Source organism: Sinocyclocheilus grahami, unplaced genomic scaffold, assembly GCF_001515645.1.
Source record: "Sinocyclocheilus grahami isolate Dianchi unplaced genomic scaffold, SAMN03320097.WGS_v1.1 scaffold153.1, whole genome shotgun sequence".
NCBI classification, from domain to species: Eukaryota; Metazoa; Chordata; class Actinopteri; order Cypriniformes; family Cyprinidae; genus Sinocyclocheilus; species Sinocyclocheilus grahami.
The window spans coordinates 2,679,377-2,701,243 of record NW_015505332.1 but is presented as its reverse complement, the minus strand read 5'-3'; the positions used below and the strand labels follow the sequence as shown (position 1 = coordinate 2,701,243).

The 21,867-nt window shown below is 34.9% G+C and overlaps 1 protein-coding gene across 1 annotated transcript in view; it reads left to right on the top strand.

Moving 5' to 3' along the window:
- The window catches only part of LOC107592529 (CUB and sushi domain-containing protein 3-like), a 309,662-nt gene that overhangs the window by 256,243 nt on the left and 31,552 nt on the right, over positions 1-21,867 (top strand). Inside the window, exons 52-56 of the mRNA XM_016282061.1 lie at positions 765-950; positions 3,044-3,217; positions 12,675-12,857; positions 14,669-14,845; positions 16,868-17,047. Coding sequence (XP_016137547.1) covers positions 765-950; positions 3,044-3,217; positions 12,675-12,857; positions 14,669-14,845; positions 16,868-17,047 — 900 coding nt within the window. The remainder of the gene's footprint in view (positions 1-764; positions 951-3,043; positions 3,218-12,674; positions 12,858-14,668; positions 14,846-16,867; positions 17,048-21,867) is intronic.

Genomic DNA, 21,867 nt, shown 5'->3' with positions numbered 1-21,867 from the left:
ATGTGCTGTGACGGCATAGACAGTTTTGTGGCGTTTCTGTGGCAGATCGTGACAACAAAGACATCAGCATACAAAAACCTCAATGTCTTCAGACTTGGTAGAGAATATGGGGAAGCACAAAGAAAAGTGTTTTTGTGAAATGTTTATACTTCATATTGGAAATGAGTAACTCCACAAACACTTGTTCTCAGAATTTTATACAGGTTTCAAAAAAATGATAAAAGCTTTCAGACTCGCCAAGTGCTTTTCAAGGTTTCTGCCAATTGCTAAAACCTCTTCAAATGTGAAAAATGCTCGAAAGGTTCTACAGGTTCAACTTTTAAAGAGCTATTCTGAGACACCACAACCTCAGAGACAATGTGAGAATATTTCATAAAAAAAAAAATATATATATGTATACATACATACAGTACATACAATGTAGCCTAAAGAGTGTGTGTGTGTGTGTGTGTGTGTATATATATATATATATATATATATATAGTGTGCGTGTATAGCTCATAAAAAACATTTAAATATTTTTTATAATTTTTATATGATGTTTATACAACTATTTTTTATTAGTTTTTTATTCAATTTTATATAATATTGTTAAATAAATAATTATATAAGCAAAATATTATCAGATGCATCTCCATCAATGTTTAGATTATAATAGTCTATTTTGTATTTGATTTATGAAATAAAGAATTACTGAGAAAATTTTAACACTTATTATACAATGACACAGTTTTTTTTTTTGGCCATCTGTTTGCGTCCTTCAGTTGTCAACTGCACGGATCCCGGTATACCAGCCAACTCAATCAGGAAGAGCAAAATTGAGTACGGGAACTTCACTTTTGGAACCGTGGTGTCCTACGACTGCAATCCCGGCTATTACCTCTTCGGGTCATCGGTCCTGACCTGCCAGCCCGTGGGTTACTGGGACAAGCCATTACCAGAATGCCTGGGTACGTCTGTGTGGGTTCTCTCCCAACACTTTATTTCTCATTATTTTGACTCTTTATCATTGACAATCTTTGAACTCTTTCCGTCGGAGAGGCCGAGGGAAAATGTCACAGGTTAGCCAGCATGCAGTGGAGTGCAGCGTTGGGTTCAAAGAGCTCTTATGATGAAGCCTTCGCTGTCTGTGTAAAAGCCTTCAAAGTTTTCCAGCAGCACAGACACATTGAGTTTCCGCAGCGGACAGCAGTGAATTTACCGCACCTTTCCTATGGTTTGCTAAAGCGAGGAGTATTAAGGTCAAGAGCGAGCGGAGCGGAGGCTCGGAATGCACATTCATTAGAGAGACGTGTTCATTTGCCTGTGAGATAGTAATTGCCTCCTGCTCTCGCTTTCCATCTCTGTCCCTGTAATTGCTTCAAACCTGAATTTGACTGTTTCTTGTCGGTTTCCACCGAGCCACTTACACCGTGAAGGAAAGGCAGCAATCCTGCTAGCTATCTATTAGTCTTGTTTTTCTCTCAAGTGTACACAAGGTAATTCTGCGCTTTACGTAGCCGACAGAGGCTACTTGCTGCTCTTAGACTGGGAATTTTAATAAGCAGCCTCTTTTCCCCCCTCAGCCTTTCAGCCTGATTATGAAAATGTATTATGAAAATTTTAACCTCCTTGGTTTTATTCAAGTGCATTTCCAATTCAAAAGAAAGCAAACATCAAAAACAGCCCTGAAAAGAAGCTTAGCTAAATTGAATTGAAGAGCTTATGTGTGTTTCTTCAGCAGCGCACGAGAGATGAATTAATGCTGCTGGGATGTGAACGACTACACACTACACAAATCAGCTACGGCTGGCTTTTTCTCAACAACTAGACGGAATGAAATAATGAAATTAAATTTCACTCTGAAATTTTAATTGGCATTATTGTGCTCTTTTAAATAAAAGGACCATGTCTTTTAAGCTCCAGAAATGACCAAAAACGTTACAAAAGAGTTACAAATGCAATCCATTTGACTAATGTGAATTTATTTAAGTCTTTTGAAGCCATGTGATGAACAGACAAAAATTTTAATGGTTATTATTTGCAAATATTTCCCTGCTGGAAGAGATTTATTTAGTGGAGAAAACAAGACTTCCACTAAACATTTTGATTCTACATGGCAAGAATGGCTGTTTGTTTGAAAAGATGGTTCCTCTTATTAGGAAAAAATATAAAGATATATAAAAATATATAACATTTATATATGAGAAAATATACTTTGTATAAAATGATATTAATTAAAATATTTATTATACATTAATATTTATATTTATGCATATATAACATAACATTTAACAAAATAGCATTCATATTTATATTAAAACTTACATTAATATATTAAGTATATCTTAAATATATTAAGATATATATAATTTTTACATATTGGAAAATATAAAGATTTTTTGTTGTTGAAATGTACATAATATATCAATTATATTAAGAAATATATCATTTTATATATATAAAAGTGTGTCCGAAGTATGACGGGCAGAAAAATTAACAGGCTAAATAAGTTTTTGTTGTGCAAAAATATCACAGTCCTCAGAAGAAGAAGAAAAAATAGGATTATGCATGATAATTTGAGTGTTGCTCACAGCAGGCGAGTCCTGTAGTAAATGTCTTGTTGTTCCAGACAGTTTATTGTTGAAGGTGGTGAAGTTATTCAAAAGCAGTGTTTTAAAGGGGCTGAGTTTAGAGATGCGTTCTTTGTAATCTTGCAAATGTTGCATTGTACAAAGTCCTCTTCCACTTTGCTAAAATTCACCCACGCAGCACTTGTTATTCGCGACATCCTCTGAGAGGGTTAGAGCCAGACCCACACAGAATCTGTGCATGCACATTTCAGCAGATTTGCAAACGCCAATCATTTACAAAGTCAAAATGAGTCAGCTTTCATTGTCACTCAATCATGTTTGTTATATGATGTTATATTAGTAAATATACTGTAATCTCGGCATTCTTATCATGTTGTCTTCAATATCAAAGCTTAAAGAAAAGCAAAAGCAAATATCTGGATAAAGTAAGTAGCCTCTGCTGACTGTTGTCTGCTGTTGTTCTCCTGCAGAGGTGGACTGTGGTCACCCTGGATCTCCTCCTCATGCGGTGGTGATGGGGGATAAATTCACCTTCGGCTCTACGGTTCACTACAGGTGTTTGGAAGACCGAGCTTTGATTGGTGAATCCACCCGCACCTGCCAGCTGAACGGCCAATGGAGCGGCTCCCAGCCTCACTGCTCAGGTGAGTGTAGTGAAACTAACTATAATAATTGGCAGAATTATTTTAACCATCCGTCTGTCTGTCCGTCCGTCCGTCAGTTTTTTTTTCATAATAAACAAACAAATTACCAATATATTATTATTATTATTCACTTAATATTTAAATATTATAAATATAATTGTTTGTCATTATAATTGTTATTATTATTGCTGTTGTTGTTGATTATGTTTGAAATAATAATAATGATGATGATGAGGATACATTTTTATTAATAATAATAATATAGAGTACATCTTAATAAATTAAATACATTCTTTTTTATTTAATTTTTTAATTTAAGGATAATTATTTAATACTATTATTAATAATATTTTTGTTTGTATTGTTGTTTTCATTGTTATTATTGTTGTCGTTGTTTTTGTTTGCGTTGTTGTTAATATAATAATAGTAGTAGTAGTAGTAATAATAATAATAATAGATTATCTGTATTTTTTATTGTTATTATTACTTATTTTGATTTAGTTTGCATTATTATTATAAATATATTATTATTTTTAATTTACTATTTAAATATAAATATAATTATTTAGATTATTATTATTTTGTTTGTGTTGCTGTTGGTATTATTAGTATTATTATTATTATGCAGTGTTTAATGTTTAGTTAGTATTGTTGTTTTTAGCACATTGCTCATTTTACTGCTATTTCATGTAAGGAATAATTGACTCCCGACTCTGGATTATTCAATGCAGTTGTTCACTTTTCAATAGTTCGAAGGTTCACTGTCAGTTATTCTGCTCATACCAGGTTACCATATATTTAGACATTTTTTAAAGTTTTTGTTCCTAAAACTACTTTGTAGTGTTAGGAACACTTCTTGAAATAGCTGAAGCCATTGTTGCTACTTTGAAAGAGTCACTCAGACTTCCATTACTAACTCCAGTGTGTCATTTAGCACTAGTAATGGAGGTTTGAGCTGTTTCTATGCAGTAGAGAGAGAGAGAGAGTGTGTGTGTCTGTGTGTTTGTGATTACTGCGGCTCTCAGCAGTGTTGTGCAGTAACTTCTCTACAAAAAGCAGCATTATTAGTTTAACTGCATTTCTCAGTGGCACACACTGGTAGCGTTGCTATTCTTGAAGATTTTATTGATTAAGTAGTGAAGCAACGCTGACAACAAGGCTCTGTGTTTGTAGAAGCGAGATACAGAGAGTCTGCTTTCCGTAGATATAAAAAGCAATTTCAAAAAGAATTTGAAATTGTCATTTTATCCTGTTGTTTGTCATATTTACTAGCTTGGCCAGTGATGTTTGTCGTCTGGTTCTTTTGCTGCCTGAGGTGTTTTGAAATAACTAAAATAAATATAAAGATGCAATAAACCATGAAAGGCCATGCATTACGGTAATTTTATCATAGTTATGGAGGTTTTAGATGCTCTGATTCACGTTGTGCTTAAAAACAGCCCAAGAATTACTCTAAAGGCCTGTGCATAAAAAATGTATTCAGCTTTCTCTGTTTCATAAAAGCTTCTCCCTTTCCCGTGGTAAAATTGCAGTAACACACGGCCCCTCGTGGCTTATTGCTTTATTCAGATAATGCGTAAGTCCTTTGTATCTGCTTGTTCAGGCCTCGACTCGTCTTTGAAAGAGAAATCATACATTTGAATGAGCACATTGTTGAGTGAAGCTCATCTTTGTCTTGGTTCTTATTTCCTGTCATCATGTGTCAGTCTGACATGAGTTAATTAAGTTCAGCTGAATAATGACTTCTGTCTCTGCGTGACACGCTACACCGTTTCTTCTTACTGACAAGCTGTCTGTTTGATTCCAGCTAACATGCACAAATTTGACTTCTTTAAGGAAATAGTTCACGCACAAATGGAACACTCATTATTACTTACACTCATGTTGTGCCAAATATGAGACTTTTTCTGTACAGTTCATATTCATATCTTGAACAAGAACAAAAATAAACAGTTAAAGCCCCATAAAAGCAGTCCAGATGACTATATTTCAGGTCTTCTGAGGTCATAGAGTGCATTTTCACCTGAAAAGATTAAATATGCACAAATGAGATTCAAGCACTGCAGAGGGAAAATAATCAGTGAATAACATTTACATTTTAGCCTGATGCTCAAATAAAGCTGTCGTATGACTTCAGAAGACCTCAAATATAGTGAATGCATTAAAATGGACTACTTTTTAGGGCTTTTTAAATCCCTTTTGAAGCTTAAATTATACAAAATATATATTAAATTGATCAAAGGTGACAGAAAAGACATTTATAATGTTACAAAAGATTTCCATTTCAAATAAATGCTGTTCTTTTGAACCTTCTGGTCACCAAAGAATACATACAATTTTTTTAAAAAGTATTACGGTTTCCACAAAACGTTTAAGCAGCAGAAGACTGTTTTAAGCGTGAATAATAATAACAAATGGTTCTTGAGCAGTAAATCAACATAGTAGAATGATTTCTGAAGGATTGTGTGATCTGAAGACTGGGGTAATTCCTGCATCACAGGAATAAATTACATTTTAAAATGTATTCAAATAGAAAACAGCTATATTGAATTGTAATAATATTTCACAACATTTCTGTTTTTACTGTGTTTTTAATTAAATAAATGCAACCTCAGTGAGTATAGGAGACTGCAATCAGCCAAACATCCACAGAACATGAAAAATTATGCATTTACACCTTTTAAAAGCCTCTGAGAATCACATAATCGTCTCCGTGTGCATCTGTATGCAGCGCTGCATGTGCTGCATGCACTGACCCAAAAACAGCATGAGCTGGGAGTTTCCTCTCTTTTTTTTCATTCGTTCTCCTTTTTTCCTCAATCCTTCCTCCTATGTCTGCTTTTTGTCGGTTTGACTGTTCAGAATGGAGTACTAGCACACTACTGAATACTGCATGGTATACTCTATACTGCCTTTCACGTACTGTTTTGTTTTTGTAAACGGTATGTGAAAGAGAATGTGTTATAAGATGATATATATTTTAAACAGTAGTTATGCTGCTGTATGCTGTCATCAAATGAGCCCACGTTGTATATAGTCAACATAGTGGACATAAATATTATTTATAATTTGCATTTTTATTATAATTTGGAATTCATCTGATCTCTGCTAATTGCAGTCATTTAAATCATACTGTACAGCATGTTAAGTTTGTGTTTCTGCTAAGGGATTTTAGGAGAAATATCAGAGACGAAGTTGATACCTAAATGAAGCATATCTCAAATCCACCTTAGCATTGAAAGAGCAACCTCTGAGAAATAACACTTTCCTCAGGGCTCTCTGTGTCTTTCTAGCATTACTTCTTTATTCTGTGTGAACATGCTCGGCGCTTCTCGGGAGGTTTGATGTTGAGACTGTGTTCTGGATTTCTGGGACATTCGTCAGGAATCTAGCATCTCGATTGCTGGAAATTTTTGGAGGCGTACGCCACCGTAGATTTACGAAAGTTAGCCAGTTGCATCTTGGCTTCATTTTAAAAGCATTTTCAGCTGCATGTTTTTGTTTAAGATAAGAAAATCCCACGTCCCCCGGAGCGCCTGCTTTCATGGGAGTTTTTGAATCATTTAATTCCTCTGAAAGCAACTAAAATAAACACTCCCATATTTTTGGCATAAAATTTATATTATTGAGAAACAATTTATTAAGTAAAATGTATATATTTAGTTTTAGAAATGTTAAGAGATTTGTAGACAGAAATACTAAACGTATGCTCACCAAGCCAAGACAAAAATCTTTATTTTTATTTTTTCGGGGAAAAAAAGGTATTTTATTCTCACCAAGCCTGCATTTATTTGATCAAAAATACAGTAATGTTGTGAAATCGTAACCATCATTTTTTTTTTTATTGTAAAATCATTTTACAATAGCCATTTTCTTTTTTTTATATATTTTAAAATGTAATATTCATTATATTATTTTAATATAAAAAATGTAGTATATTTTAAGATATTTCCACCTCCATAACTCCAGTGCAATAGGGCATATAATAGCGTATGTGTGCATTTAATTAATTTAGTCTTAATTATAGTAATACAATTTTTTTGGCTTTCCACTAAAAATATAAAATGGCTTCATTTTAAAGCATTTCCAGCTGCATGTTTTTGTTTAAGATAAGAAAACTCCACATCCCCTGCAGCGCCTGCTTTCTTTCGTGGGAGTTTTAGTTGGTTTTGCCTCACATTATTTCGCAAAATGAATTTCACTAAAGACTAAAAGCCACTACTACGTGATAAAATATGGATGGCAAGCAAAATCAATAGAGTTCTGCACTGCCAGGTGAATCAGAGTTCCTTACGTAACGAACTTCACAGCCTTATACCCCGCTAAGATACTGGTGGGCGTCCTTTAACGCAAATTCACACCTCACTTCTGCGCCAACTAATGGAAACTAGAACCATTTCGTGGTATTCAACACCTTTGTAGAAGAATCTAATGAAGGTTACATAAGCACACACACAGCTCTTACATTGTCCATAAAGAGATCCATGGCTTTGTGCCTTGGCTGTTTTACGGCCGCTTGAGGTGGGACCGATCTTTTCGGAGACCTGTCTGTTCGTAACTCGCCAACAAAGGCAAGACGTCAGAGCGATTGAGGTTAATGAGGAAGAAAAGTCAAGCCTTTCTCCATCGTTGACACCTTCTTTTTTTATCGGGGTTGGATATTTGAACAAACGGCCTTGAAATAGGGTCTCTCTCTCTCTCTCTCTCTGCATGTGTCATACAATCCGCCCCTCATTTTCTGTGCCGCAGAGTAGAAAAGGAATGTCCCAGATTTCTAATGAACTAAAGCGAAAGTATTTGACTTGAAAAACACTGTGCTGTCATGGAGCGCTGCTGTTTTTCTGTTTATTTATGTTCAGAGGGCCGGTTAAGCAGCAGTGCGGTGGAATCGGAGGACGCTTGCCCCTACGGCTGGTTTTAATCATTGGTTAGTCGTTCCCTCGGGTTCGCAGGCCGTTTGCTGAGTCTGGGCTTTCTGATTGGCCTCGGGGTGCTGGTACGCGTAATTAAAAAGAATTTGATTTTTGGGTCATCGGCTGACTCGAACAGGGCTCGGTGCTCAGAGTGTATGTGACGTGTGCCGTCCGGCTCTGTTCAATGAATATTTTACCATAATTATTTATGCTAATGGCTTCTGCTGGCAGCCGCTAGATGATAATTGATAGCCTGTTGCATATCACACTGTCATTTGGAAAGGTGTCGCATCTCTCACGCGCCTGCAAATTCGTCTTCTCGCCAGTAACAACATATAAATGTGTCTAATTGTTTCTCTTGAGAATTTCGCCTGGTTTTTGGACTACAAAATGGCAATATGTGTTTTCATGTGTCTTTTAAAGGAATAGTTCACAAATCAGTGGAAATTTTCTCACCCTTGTGTTGTTCCAAACCTGTATGTGAGTTTCTTTCTTGTTTGAAACACAAAAGGAGACGTTAAACTACTGACTGGGCTGTCATGCTCAAAAAATGACAAAAACACCTTTATGTTTGTTACTCGTTTGAAATATTTCAAGTCTTCTGAAGTCTTAGAAGTCTTAGAATAGATTTGAATGAACAGAAATGAGATTTCTGTGTGAATATGTTTTTATTGGAAAATAATATATGAAGAGTTAATTTGCAAAAACTGATAACTCCCGATAACTTCTGATATTTTTTTCAGAAATCACGTTTTTTTTTATTGCGCATTCCAAGTAATATCAATCAAACTGCAGTTGGGTTGTTTTGATTAAGTAATAATAACTTAAACAAATACAGGTAATTTACAAAATTAAAGTTCATTGAAAGTATGTGCATATTAAAAGTTTGTTTTATAGCAAAAGCAGATAACTCCAACAGTCGTTTTTTGGCAAAAGCAGATAACTCCACATTTCATGTTTTAGAGTTTAAAAAAACATTTGTTTAGTCTTTGTAATCTCCTCAGATGACAATGTAGATGCCTGACAAACGTTGTTGTTGTTGTTGTTGTTGTGATCATAAACTGTACGAATGTGATTACATGCAATACACTGAGCTTTTCCCTCACCATTGTAACGCTCTGCTTTTGCAAGGTTCCGTGAAAACGTTTCAGCTTTTATTTAATTATATCACAGGTTCATCAAGTTTGTCGAAATTATCCATCCTCAATCACTTTTAGTCAGCTTTGACGAAACTCCTCTCAGCTAGCACGTCTTTTCAAAGTAAACGTAGCCTTGTCACCTGACCTGAATACAGCGCGCTGATTCGCTAAAATGTACTTATCGGCTTCTGTTCAAAAACAACAAGGGCGCTTGTCGGCTTCTGCAGTAAGACGTGAACTCGTGATGCCTTGAAAGTGGACAAAACCGGCTTTTTTGACAAAACGTGTGTTTAGGGTCCAGATCGCGTTATATGTGGAGAATTAATGCACCGCAATCGGCTAATTTTTTTTTTTAAGTGGTGTTTATCGGTTTTTGCAAATGAACTGTTCATATATAGCCTATATATATATACTATCATTCAAAAGTTTTTTTTACGTTTTTGAAAGAAGTTAAATACAGTAAAAGCAGTAATATTGTGCAAATAAAAAAAAAAAAATTCTATTGTAGTATATTTTAAAATGTAATTTATTCCTGAGATGCAAAGCTGAGGGGCCGTTTACATGACAATGTTTTCAGCCAAAAACAGGAAACTTTTTATGCGTTTTGACTGTTCATTTACACGACAATGGCATTTTGGGGACTGAAAACGCATATTTTTGAAAACAGGTTTCAAAGTGCAAGTTTTTGAAAACGGCACCGTTATCGTTTCCATGTAAACACCCAATACGGGAATCTTTGAAAACGGTGACGTCATGCGCGTGCGTAGTACGTGTTAGGTATGTAAACATGCGCAGTACGTGTCAATTTTAAAGGCAAGCACGAACAAACATCCACAACAATAGCGGAGTATGTACTGTTGTTGCTGCTCAAGAGTTTGTTAACGCTTCTTGAGCAAAGTGTGGATTTACTTCACCAATATTACAACCAACAGCGGAGACACATCATGTACAACATATAATCGTCACTTCCCTACAGGTACTGTTTTCTAACAAGGTGACAGCGCCAACTACTGGCCTGGCATACGTAATACAGCATTTTTGGCTGTTTTCACAGATATGTGTAAACGCGAATCGTTTTGAAAACGTTGTCGTGTATACGTGAAACTTTTTTAAAATTCAAAGGAAAAACTTTTCCATTCTTGAAAACACCGTTGTCGTGTAAACATTAATTATCACATATTATCGATGATGAAAACTTGTTGTTCTGTATAATATTTTGTGGAATTATAAATCTTTCATATCATGAAAAAGTCTTCACCATCACTTCAGATCAACGTAATGTCCTAAAACAAGATAAATTTACTTTACTAATAGATTTGAATGTAAAGAAATTAGATTTTAGAGCAAAATTTTTGTCTGTTTGTCACACAGATATCTTCGGAAGACTTGAAATCAAAGACATTTTTTAGCTGAACAACATCTATTCACATTTATGAAGAATTGGAGCAGTATGAACATTCTTAAAAACATATTTTCTGTTGTTCATGGAAGAAATTAAGCCATGTGAGTTAGGAAAGAAGTGAGAGTGCAGTAAAAAAGTACAAATATATTTATTTTTTGCTGAGCTATTCATTATTTATGCATTCAGCGGGCGCTTTTATCCAAAGTGACTTACAATAGAGGAACATAAGCATTTCGTCACAGAGCCAGCAATATTTATAGTATACAGGTTTATTAGAAAGCTAGGAAACAAGCTAGAGTAGAGGTGAAATGCAAGAGGAAGTGGAAGATTTTCCAGTAATAAAAAGCTGTTGTCATTGTTTTTGCTTTTCTATTGGCTGTCATAGTTCATATCTCTACCTAATCGTACAAGGCAGGTGAGCAAAAAGATTGTGTAAGCTCAATCAAATAGTATTTTCATGCACAAAAAGTTCCTCTCCTCAAATCTCCTGAAACAGCATGGTGAGTGACAGCTCAGAGGACAGGGGAAGTGTTCCTTTGAGATCCGAAACTGCTCTTTATCCAAGCTGTGGCAGTTCGGCACGCTGAAAAACTCCTCTGTGGCCAAATGAAGCTCTCAACTGATCCAAGGGCAGCGCTGGTTCCGCTTACATTTATTATGTCTCCAGTAAATCACTGAGCAGGTCTGTTTTGCTGTCAAGTCGTCATTCATTTATCCGTTTAATCCCAGTGCTCACATCTATGATCAAATTTAAGTTTAGAGTTTGAGTTTCGAAGGATGAGAAAAGCGTTGTTGGTGTATTTTACACTACAAATGACTGTCTAGATTTCATGTGGACATTTTGACATGGCTGGTGAGAATAGTCACATGACGGTCACAAACTTATTTTTAGTGGACAAAAGACAAAAAATACAAGTGTTTTTGTTAAGGTTAATTTTTTTATTTTTTTTTTGTATTTTCGAACTTTTGCCTACGTTTATTAGATCAAAAATAAAGTAAAACTGTAATATTGTGAAATAATAATGATTAAATATTAAAAAATACTTTCATAACTGTTTACTTGTTAATATTTAAAAAAAAGATGTATTATAATATTTATACTTTTATATATTTTAAGAATTTTCAGCATCATTACTCCAGTCTTCAGTCACATAAGCCTTCATAAATCATTCTAATATGCTAAATTATTATTATCACTGTTGAAAACAGTAGTGCTGATTTATTTATTTATTTATTTAGCATTTATTGGAAGCTCTTGTATTGATGTAAAAGTCTTTACTGTCACTTTTGATCAGTTTAATGTGTCCTTGCTGAATAAAATAATTAATTTCCTTAAAAAAAAGTATAATAATATAAACAGTATAATAATTATATTTTTGTCCTATCCACTAAAAATATCTAAACATCCCTAAAACAAGAAAAATTTACTTTCTAGCTAAATTTTGTAATATATTAAGCCTTGTTTTCAGAGAAAATATTTTAAATTTGTTATTTTTTGAATCCGTTGGCAAATGCATAATTAATGCATAAATAACTTGCAAAATACAAAAAAACAGTGAGGTTTATGAAACAAGAAAAAAAAACTGTTTGCCATTTGGAAATAATTATTTCAACTCAAATCAATATTTCATATCTATCTATTTATTTATTTAGCAAGTGTCGGCATCTAATAAGCAAGATAGTGTATAGTCAGCTGGCTGTTATGGCGAAATGAACCCCTTCAGGGTAATACAAGACCCCTCGGGTTTGAGTTTATGTTGTAATAATGGCTGACTAACTGTACGTTATGTCTTACATATTGCCCAAGTCGGCAGTTTCAGTATCCCATGGGTTGCACATACTTCCAGCAACTTACTTTTTTTTTTTTCGAGAAGAAACATGCAGTTTGTTTCTATCCAAGTAGAAAACTACATGTGCTCGCTCAGCTGGAAAAATGAGCATGACGTATGCAGAATGGTATCTATAATATAGTATCTAGAATATATGTGCACTTGTCTCCGCAGGTGATAAAAGGGGCGCCTGCGGGGATCCGGGCACGCCGGCCCATGCCACCCGAGAGGAGGGCAGCTTTCAGCAGCACGCCAAAGTGCGCTTCACTTGCGCCACGGGTCACACGCTCTATGGCTCGGCAGAACGGATCTGCTTCCCAAACGGCACTTGGTCGGGCCGTCAGCCGACCTGCAAACGTAAGTAACTCCTTTAGATGCCATGAATAATGCATGCGCACAGCGAGGAGCGGCACGAGTACACACCGGGACACTGATATGCATCAAACGAGAAGTCTTTTCTCTCGTCAAACATTTGAGCCGGCGTCAAGGCATTCATGCGTTCTGTAATTCACGCAGAAGACGACCTTGCACCGGAGGCTTTTGAGGAAAGTGTTTTTTCTGCTGCTTTTGCAGCTCTTTTAGTCTGACGCATTGTCCGTGTCATCTCGAGGGTGACAGGTTATTGCGGTCCAGCGCCATGCAGGACTATAAAACAGATTTACAGATTGTTAGCGCGCAGGTCCCAGGAGGCGGAAATTTCTCAAGCTTGAATGTTTTTGCTACGCAGCTCTGGTCTAACAGCTTGTCTTGCATTAAATCCCATCATGCCCCCCTGTGCTTTTCCAGGCCGAACAAACACCAACATCTCCTGCGATTTAACACCACTCAACCCGTGCGTGAGGGGAGAAATCTGAAAGAAGTCTATTACCTTTGCAAAAATATCCCAGTAAAACATATCAGGCTCTTCAAAATCAATCCAAATGAATACAGAATAATCAAGTTGTGCTTAATAAAGTACTATTAGAGTATTTGTTAATATTTTGAATTAGTTTTTGGTAACACTTTAGTTTAAGAACCAATTCTCACTGTTAACTAGTTGCTTATTAGCATGCATATTACTAGCATACTGTATATTGGCTGTTTTTTAGTGCTTATAAAGCACATATTAATGCCTCATTCTGCATGACCATATTTTAGATCCCTTAATCCTACAACATACCTAAATTTAACAAGTACCTTACTAACTATTAAAAAGCTAATTAGGAGTGTATTGAGGCAAAAGCCGTAGTTAATAGTTAGTTAATATTTGAGAATTGGTCCCCAAACTAAAGTGTGATTTTATTTTTTATTTTAATTTGTTTTAGTAATTTTATGTGCTTTTGTGGGGTTTTATATTTCTGTTTAGCCTCATTTTTTATTTCAGTTTTAGCAATGGTACTATAATTTTCTTTTAGGTTTTTCATCTAATATTAATAATTGATTTAATTTCAACCTTATTTCACTTAACATAAATTATTATTTTTAATAGTTTTAGTTGTAGTTAACAATAACAACACTACACCGAAGCAAATTTTCTGAAGGTTTAAAGAAAAAAAAAGTATATTATACTTATTTATTTATTATTCATACAGTATATTATTGTACTGTTTATTAATATTTTGAATTAGCTTTTATTTTTATATTTTACATTTTATTTGTAATTTTCTTTTATTAAATTTAAGTTTTAATAATGCTATTATGTGCTGTTGTTACCATTATTACTTTTATTGTTTTAATTTATTTTTATTTCAGTTTTAGTCATTTTAGTTTGACCTTAACTTATTTCATTTAGCTTTCAAGGCAACATTTCTCATTTCCATTCAAATTTTTCATCTAATATTTATATTTGACTTTTTTCCAATTTTATTTCAATTAACAAAAAAAAACATTTCTAATGGTTATAGATAACAATAACCGAAACAAATGTTCAGAAAGTCTGCTATGCCATTGTATGCAAATACACTGGAAAATAAATCACTCAGAAATCGCTAGTAACGGCAATTTCTTGTCAGATGTGTTCCAATAATATTTATTTGCAACTTCGAAAAATATTTTTTTACAGCGTACCTCCTGTAATCACAAGGATATTCATTTTTCAAAGGCTATTATGTTCATAAATTCCTGCATGAAGGGAATGACTGATCTGGACATGTGCTTTTCTGCTAATGGGATTCTTTTTCGTCCAATAGCTGTTCAGTGCGGGAATCCTGGGACTCCGGCTAATGGGCACATTTTGCGTGTTCATGGCACCACCTTCTCTCACTCCATCGTCTACTCGTGTGTGGATGGATACCGGCTCTCGGGTTCTCCCTCCCGTCAGTGTCTGGCGAACGGTACCTGGTCTGGCAGCGAGCCCAACTGCACCCGTACGTACCCAAGCTGTTGTCTTACATCCTGGAAAAACTCAAACATGTTGGCAGTGTTCAAGCCTTCCTTCATCTGTTTTGTTCCCCCCCCCAACTGCGTTTCTCAATAAATGTTGGCATTCGAACAGCAAAGACTTTCTGTAATAACGAGACGCCCATTTGTAATTAGCCCAACCATCTTATCATGCAGTTGTTGTTGCTCAGATGTGGACCCTGTTCTCATTAATGGAGCCAGATTTATTACTGCCGCTGTCTAAGTAATAGTAGGATGAAATGACAGGCAGAATCAATCTCAAGCTGACGTATAATGCGAGATTGATGTCGGGGTAGTGGGAGAATAATGAGCAGGGGAGTGCTGCAGGACTGCGGTGAATTTCACATGACATTACTCAACGCTCTGATGAGATGCTCTTTGTTGATGTGACAAGATAAACTGTGGATGTTAAAGGTGAAGTCATTTCAGAATGGCACAAATGATGAATGTAATTAAACACTCCCCCCGTCTGGCATTGATTAGTCAAACAGGAAGTCTCGCTCCAAATGCACTGCGCTTGCATGCATTTTAAAACTCGCAATAATTTGTCTTTTTAAAATGTCCTGTAAGCATTGACTTCATACCAGTACCATTAATGCAAATTCAGGCCTTCAAATTTCATTACTTTTGACCTAACTTGATAGTCACGTTGATTTGAATAGAATAATCTTGTACCATATTGATATAAAACAAAAACAAAGAATATTTATTTATTTCGCTATTCTGCTACCAGCAATGTGCAGCGCATTAAATATTACATTGTCATTACATTATGAAATAGAATATACTTTTTCAGTTTCCTGAGCGGTTTGTGAAGGAACTGCAGGGGGTTTGCAATGCCAGTTGATTAAATCATGAAAATGTAAAATTATAAAATAGATTTTTGAAAGCAGTAATCATTTTTTAAATCATATAAAATGAATGATTTATAAATAATTTACTGCCATTGTGTGAATACGTAATCATGAAATCAGTAATCTGATTATGAGCATTGTAAATTGATATGGATACACTATTTTTCAAATGTTTGGGGTCGGTATGATTTTTTAAATGGTTACGCTCACAAAAGCTGCAAATCTGATCAGAAATACAGCAAAAACAGTAATATTGTGAGATATTGTTACAATTCAAAATAACTGTTTGAATATATTTTAAAATGCAATTTATTATTTAATGCAAAGTTGAATTTTCAGCAGTCTTCAGTGTCACATGATCCTTCAGAAATAATTTCTTGTTTATATTTATTGACACATTAAAATGTGAATTAATTGTATTTCTCATATATAATTTCTTATTATTATCAATGTTGAAAACAGGTGTGCTGCTTAATATTTTTGTGGAAATCATGATTCGTTTATTATAGGATTATTTGATGAATGGAAAGTTTTTTAAAAAATGATTTGAAATGGAAATCTTTTGTAACATTATTAACGTCTTTACTGTCAATTCTGATCAATTTAATGCATCCTTGGTGCATAAAAGTATTAATTTTTTTCAAAAAAAAATGTTCCTGACCCCAAATCATGAAGGCGAGATTTAATCTTTAGTAAAAGTATTAGTAATAGTCAGACATTCTTGCTTTAGCAAACACCTCTAATACATACTGTATATAACCTATGAAATGATTGTTTACTAGCGATTATTATTGCAATGATAGTATTATTATGAATCATTTTATTAGGAATGCAATAAGGGGCTTGATTCTGCTCATATAATGCTTTGACAGTCTAAGTGTTGTTGAACTGAAGATGTTGTTCTGCATGATGACAAAATGTGCCATTTTTCAGCTATAGTGTCTAACCCGAGGCTTGACCATTATACTCTCAGTGTGACAGGCAGAACTGTAACAGAAGCATCCAGAATAATTGTTTGTTTAGTTTTAGCTCCCTGGGAGACAGTCTTGAATCCATAACCAGTTTAATGATGCTGTGTGTTTAGACTCTTCATGGACACTCACACAAATAATGGTTGTTCTTCTGCTCTAATAGTGATCAGCTGTGGGGATCCGGGCGTAGCTGCCAGCGGCCTGAGGATCGGCGAGGACTTCACCATCGGCCAGAACGTGACGTATTCCTGCCAGCCCGGCTACCTGATGGAGAACGGGAGCTTCGTTATCCGCACCTGCACCCACAACGGCACCTGGAGTGGAACGTTTCCCACCTGCCAAGGTACAGAGTTGGAAGGCCTTTCTTTTTCTCGAATTACGATACTGAGACTTTTTGGTGGTTTGCCGAGGCATTGAGTGCCACAAACAAACAGATGTTGCTCTGTAGTTGCCAAGGGTTCTTGGATTGTAAACGGACCATTGTTTCTGAAGGAAAGCATCAGAGAGTAAGGGTTAACCGCAACTTTTTCTCACACGTCAGAGGAGAGTGAGAGAGAGAGGAGATTCATGAATATTTGACAGTGCTTCTCTCTGAGCGGCCTCTTGCAGGACTTCACGTATCCTTCGATTACTGAGACGATCTAAACTGGTGATAGCCAGGACTGAGCACATGGCCTCTGTGCTCAGGTAGACGACAAATGAAAAGGACGTGAATATTTTTCAATATCAGGATTTTAGGTTAAGATTGATCGGTAAGTGCATCTTAGGTACTATAACAATTTCTTTGATTTTAACACTTTTTTTCATGACTTTCCAAACCTTTTTGTATTTTTTTCCCCCCCAAGAACACAATATTGTGGATGGCAAAAATTATTACAATTTATTTTAATTCATATAAAATAAATATATAAATAATTCATCATTGTTATTAAAAACCATTAAAATAATAAATGATCAAAACACCAAACAAATTCATAACTGCCTATTGTATTTAATTTTAGCATTATTTTGTGTTCATTTTTTATAATTATCCTTGGATTGATTTTTCATTTAAGACTGGTTTGTTTCATTTGCAGAGTTGCGGTTGTTTTTTAGGTTCAATTTCTTCTAGTTAGTGCATATTTGTTATTGCACAAAAGTGAATAATAATAATTATTATTATTATTTATTTATTTATTTTAAATGATTAAATGATTTTATATTTTTCCATGCAGTATTTATTAGAATTAAAACCATTTAGTTATCAATTTATTTTAAAATGAATGCTGTGATTTTAAATGGCCACTAATGAACCATTTTTCATTATATACATAATATTATTTTTATTACTTCTTTATTATCACAACAACAACAGCAACTTTATTTATTTAGGCAAAATCATATAGAGATTGTCAATGGAATAAATTAGTGCATCGCCCTAAAAAAAATACATTTCTTAATTGATTTTTTGTCTCAAAATTTTCAAGGACCCCTAACCCCCTTCTTAGCAGTCACCTCGGGGTCCCTTTTATTGGATATTTAGTTGTTTATTAGGTATTCCGCTATTGTGACACATGCAATGTGAAATATGTAGAATCATTACCAACCATTCTTCCCTATTAAATAATGCTACTGTGTCATTTTAATACCTTTGTGTATTTCCAAGGTCTTTCTATCACTGGAAGCCTTCCGCAGTATTCAGCATTGATTCGGTCTTGGCTTTGCGATCAGCGTCATTTCTGTCTGTGGCCAGAATATTGTGGCAAATATCAGATTTTCTTTTGGCAGCCCACATGCTCACATCCGTTTACAAATCACTAAGAGGAAACTTTCCTTCCTCCGGCGTTCTCATTAGCGTTAAAACACTATTGACAGTTGTTGCTTGGAAAAGTTTATATTTTCTTTAGACTCCACCATCCTCATTATAACATTAGTCCTCGATGGATATAAGCATAAATATCTAGAATCCATCTCATTTAGACCTGTTTTTCCACACTCAATACCTTCCTGTTATATAAAGAAATCTGCATTGCGTACTGTACATAAAAATGGTGGCCATTAAAATTCTGAGAACAAACACAGAGAGCAAATTGCTCAGTGAGATCCAGCAGAGAAACATCTATGTAGCGTCCTAATAGGCCGTAATGCGTAGTCATTAGAAAGCCATTTCTTGGGCCCGGCGTGGATGGATCGTAGCCCGTGAGTGATTTGTGGTGGGCCGGACCCTCAGGCACGCCTCCCGTCAGTCTTCAGTGAAGTCTGCCGCGAGGCATTTGTGCCAGAGGGCTCATCTCGCTCTCAGTTTCTCCTTCATTGCTCTTGGTTTCAGTGCAGCTGAAGACTGTCAGTGACTTATCTGAGATTAGCATGCAAGTCCGTCACACATATGGGAGTATCAAGAAATTTAAAAAATGTGACTTCCAAGCCTGGAAAAGTCTTCGAAATTTCTGTGGGGAATATAAATGTGTCCAGTTGCTCTGCAGGGCCTTTGCTTAAATTCAAAGCCCGGGACAAATTGTTCCCTTGGGTCTGATGCTTAGAGAAATGCTTTGGGATCAAGGCTATTATTGTTAACTCAGATTATTAACTTAACTATTAACTTTGTTAATTGAAATAAAGCTGAAATAAAATGTAGAAATATGAAATATACATATGAGATGAAAAACTATTAAATATTGCATTGTAAATTCAAAAATTGTGGATATTTAAACTAGAAAATAAGATAAAATTGCTCATTAAGAGAAGGATTTTGCAGTATAAAACAGCTCACTGGCAGATTGTTTCCACTTGTTTTTAATTTGTTTATACTTGAAAGAAGTCAAAATATGCTTGTATTGAAGCTACAGCACATTCTATAAAAAAAGTTATTATGTCTTGACTGGAAGTCGAAAAGATTAATTAAAAACTCATTAAAAGTATTTTTTTTTGCTGTTACCATCACAAGACTGTCCACATTAGACTAAAGTGAAGTGACATGTGGCCAAGTATGGTGACCCATACTAGGAATTAGTGCTCTGCATTTAACCCATCCAAAGTGCACACACACAGCAGTGAACACACACCCAGAGCAGTGGGCAGCCATTTATGCTGCGGCGGCCGGGGAGCAGTTGGGGGCTCGGTGCCTTGCTCAAGGTCACCTCAGTCGTGGTATTGAAGGTGGAAGAGAGCACTATACATTCACTCCCCCCACCTACAATCCCTGCCGGTTCGAGACTCAAACCCACAACCTTTGGGTTACGAGTCCGACTCTCTAACCATTAGACCACGACTTCCCCTAGTATGATAGAATTGATCAGTAACCTTGTTTACATAAGGTTACATCCAATCTTGCACCTGTTATCATGGTGTAATGCAGATAAAGTGCACAATGTTTGTACAAATATACCAAGAAGAGAGATGACGTAACCCCCTTGTTTTCATGAAGGTGAACAGATGTGCTAAACCATTGTCTTGAAATTCCAATCATAAAATTGTCTCCGCTCTGTTAGTATTATCGTATGTCTGCATTCATTCTGATGTTGAAAACCAGCTGGAAATTCTACTCAGCCACCAGAAGCTGCCCTGATTACTTCCATTGTAAGTGTGTAACTCTAAACATGCTCTTAAATAGATATATAACTAAATAATCAAACATTTTCATAATGGTCTGTAGTGCTGTCAAATGACTAATCGCATCCAAAATAAAAGTTTTGTTTACTTAATATATGTGTGTACTGTGTATATTTATTATGCATAGGCCTATATAAATACGCATACATACAGTATATATTTAGAAAATATTTATATGTATTTACATGTATATATTTATATTCATATAATTGTTGTTGTTTTATAAAAAATATTTAATTTATAAACATAACATATTTTCCTTAAATATATACATGCATGTGTGTGTATTTATATATATATGTGTACTGTGTATATTTATTATGCATAGGCCTATATAAATACGCATACATACAGTATATATTTAGAAAATATTTATATGTATTTACATGTATATATTTATATTCATATAATTGTTGTTGTTTTATTAAAAAAAATATTTAATTTATAAACATAACATATTTTCCTTAAATATATACATGCATGTGTGTGTATTTATATATATATATACTTAATAAATATACACAGTACACACACAGATATTATGTAAACAAAAACTTTTATTTTGGATGTGATTAATCGCGATTAGTCATTTGATAGCACTATAGTCATGCATCCATAATTATGCATCAAATGGTGGTGTTGAACTTTTTTAAGCAGGTTCAAGGATAATGTTAAACAAATAAATAGAAATTCTGACTAATATATTAGAATTCATCTACTATTGAAGGGGGTTTCTGACATGGATAAAAAAAAAATTTTTTTGTTTTTTTTTTGGGGGGGGGGATTGCAAGTTTGTGTCTTACAAGTTATAATCTTGCAATGTCATCTCACAATTTAGAATTTTTTTTCTGTCTATATCATTTTGAGAAAATCTGAGAGAAAAAGCCAGAATAGTGAGATAAAATGTCCCAATTACATTTTTTTATTTTATCCTGTAGCAGAAACAAGCTACCATAATTTACAGTGGTAAAATAATATTAATAGAGTGAACTTCTAATCGTGTTAGAAGCATACAAAACACTGTGATTTTTTTTAGGTTAATGTCTTAAGTTCAGTTCTTGTTTGAGGAAAGGAAAAATGTGTTAATTTGTGTGGATGATAGTCGTAGCTGAATTATGTGCATATACAGGAAGACACTAGACAGAAGCAGACTTCTCCACAAACTGTCAAAACTTGTAAAAGTTAAACAGGCTCAGGTGTCTCATTAAAGACCGAGGCGAGAGGAGACCATTAAGTCTATTTCTCAAGCGTGTCAGTTGTTTGTACTTTAAAACCATTGTAATGGTGTTGATTTTAGTCGTTAATGATAGTGCCTTGGTGTTTCATATGGGATATTTCAGTCTGTTTTCTTCTTTGTGTTCCCAGAGGTTTGTTTTTGTAGACGGTCTACGTGTTAGTATATGGACTTTCATTGACAGTACCTCATTTTAAACATGGGCTTGTATCGGACCCTGTTATGTACTTTTCTGATGTGTTTACAAAAAACTTTTCAGGCCAAAACTTTGGTCGATATTCTCTCAGAACAGTAAACAACACAACGGTAAGCAGTTGCTGGGGAAGGGGGGGTGGGGGGGG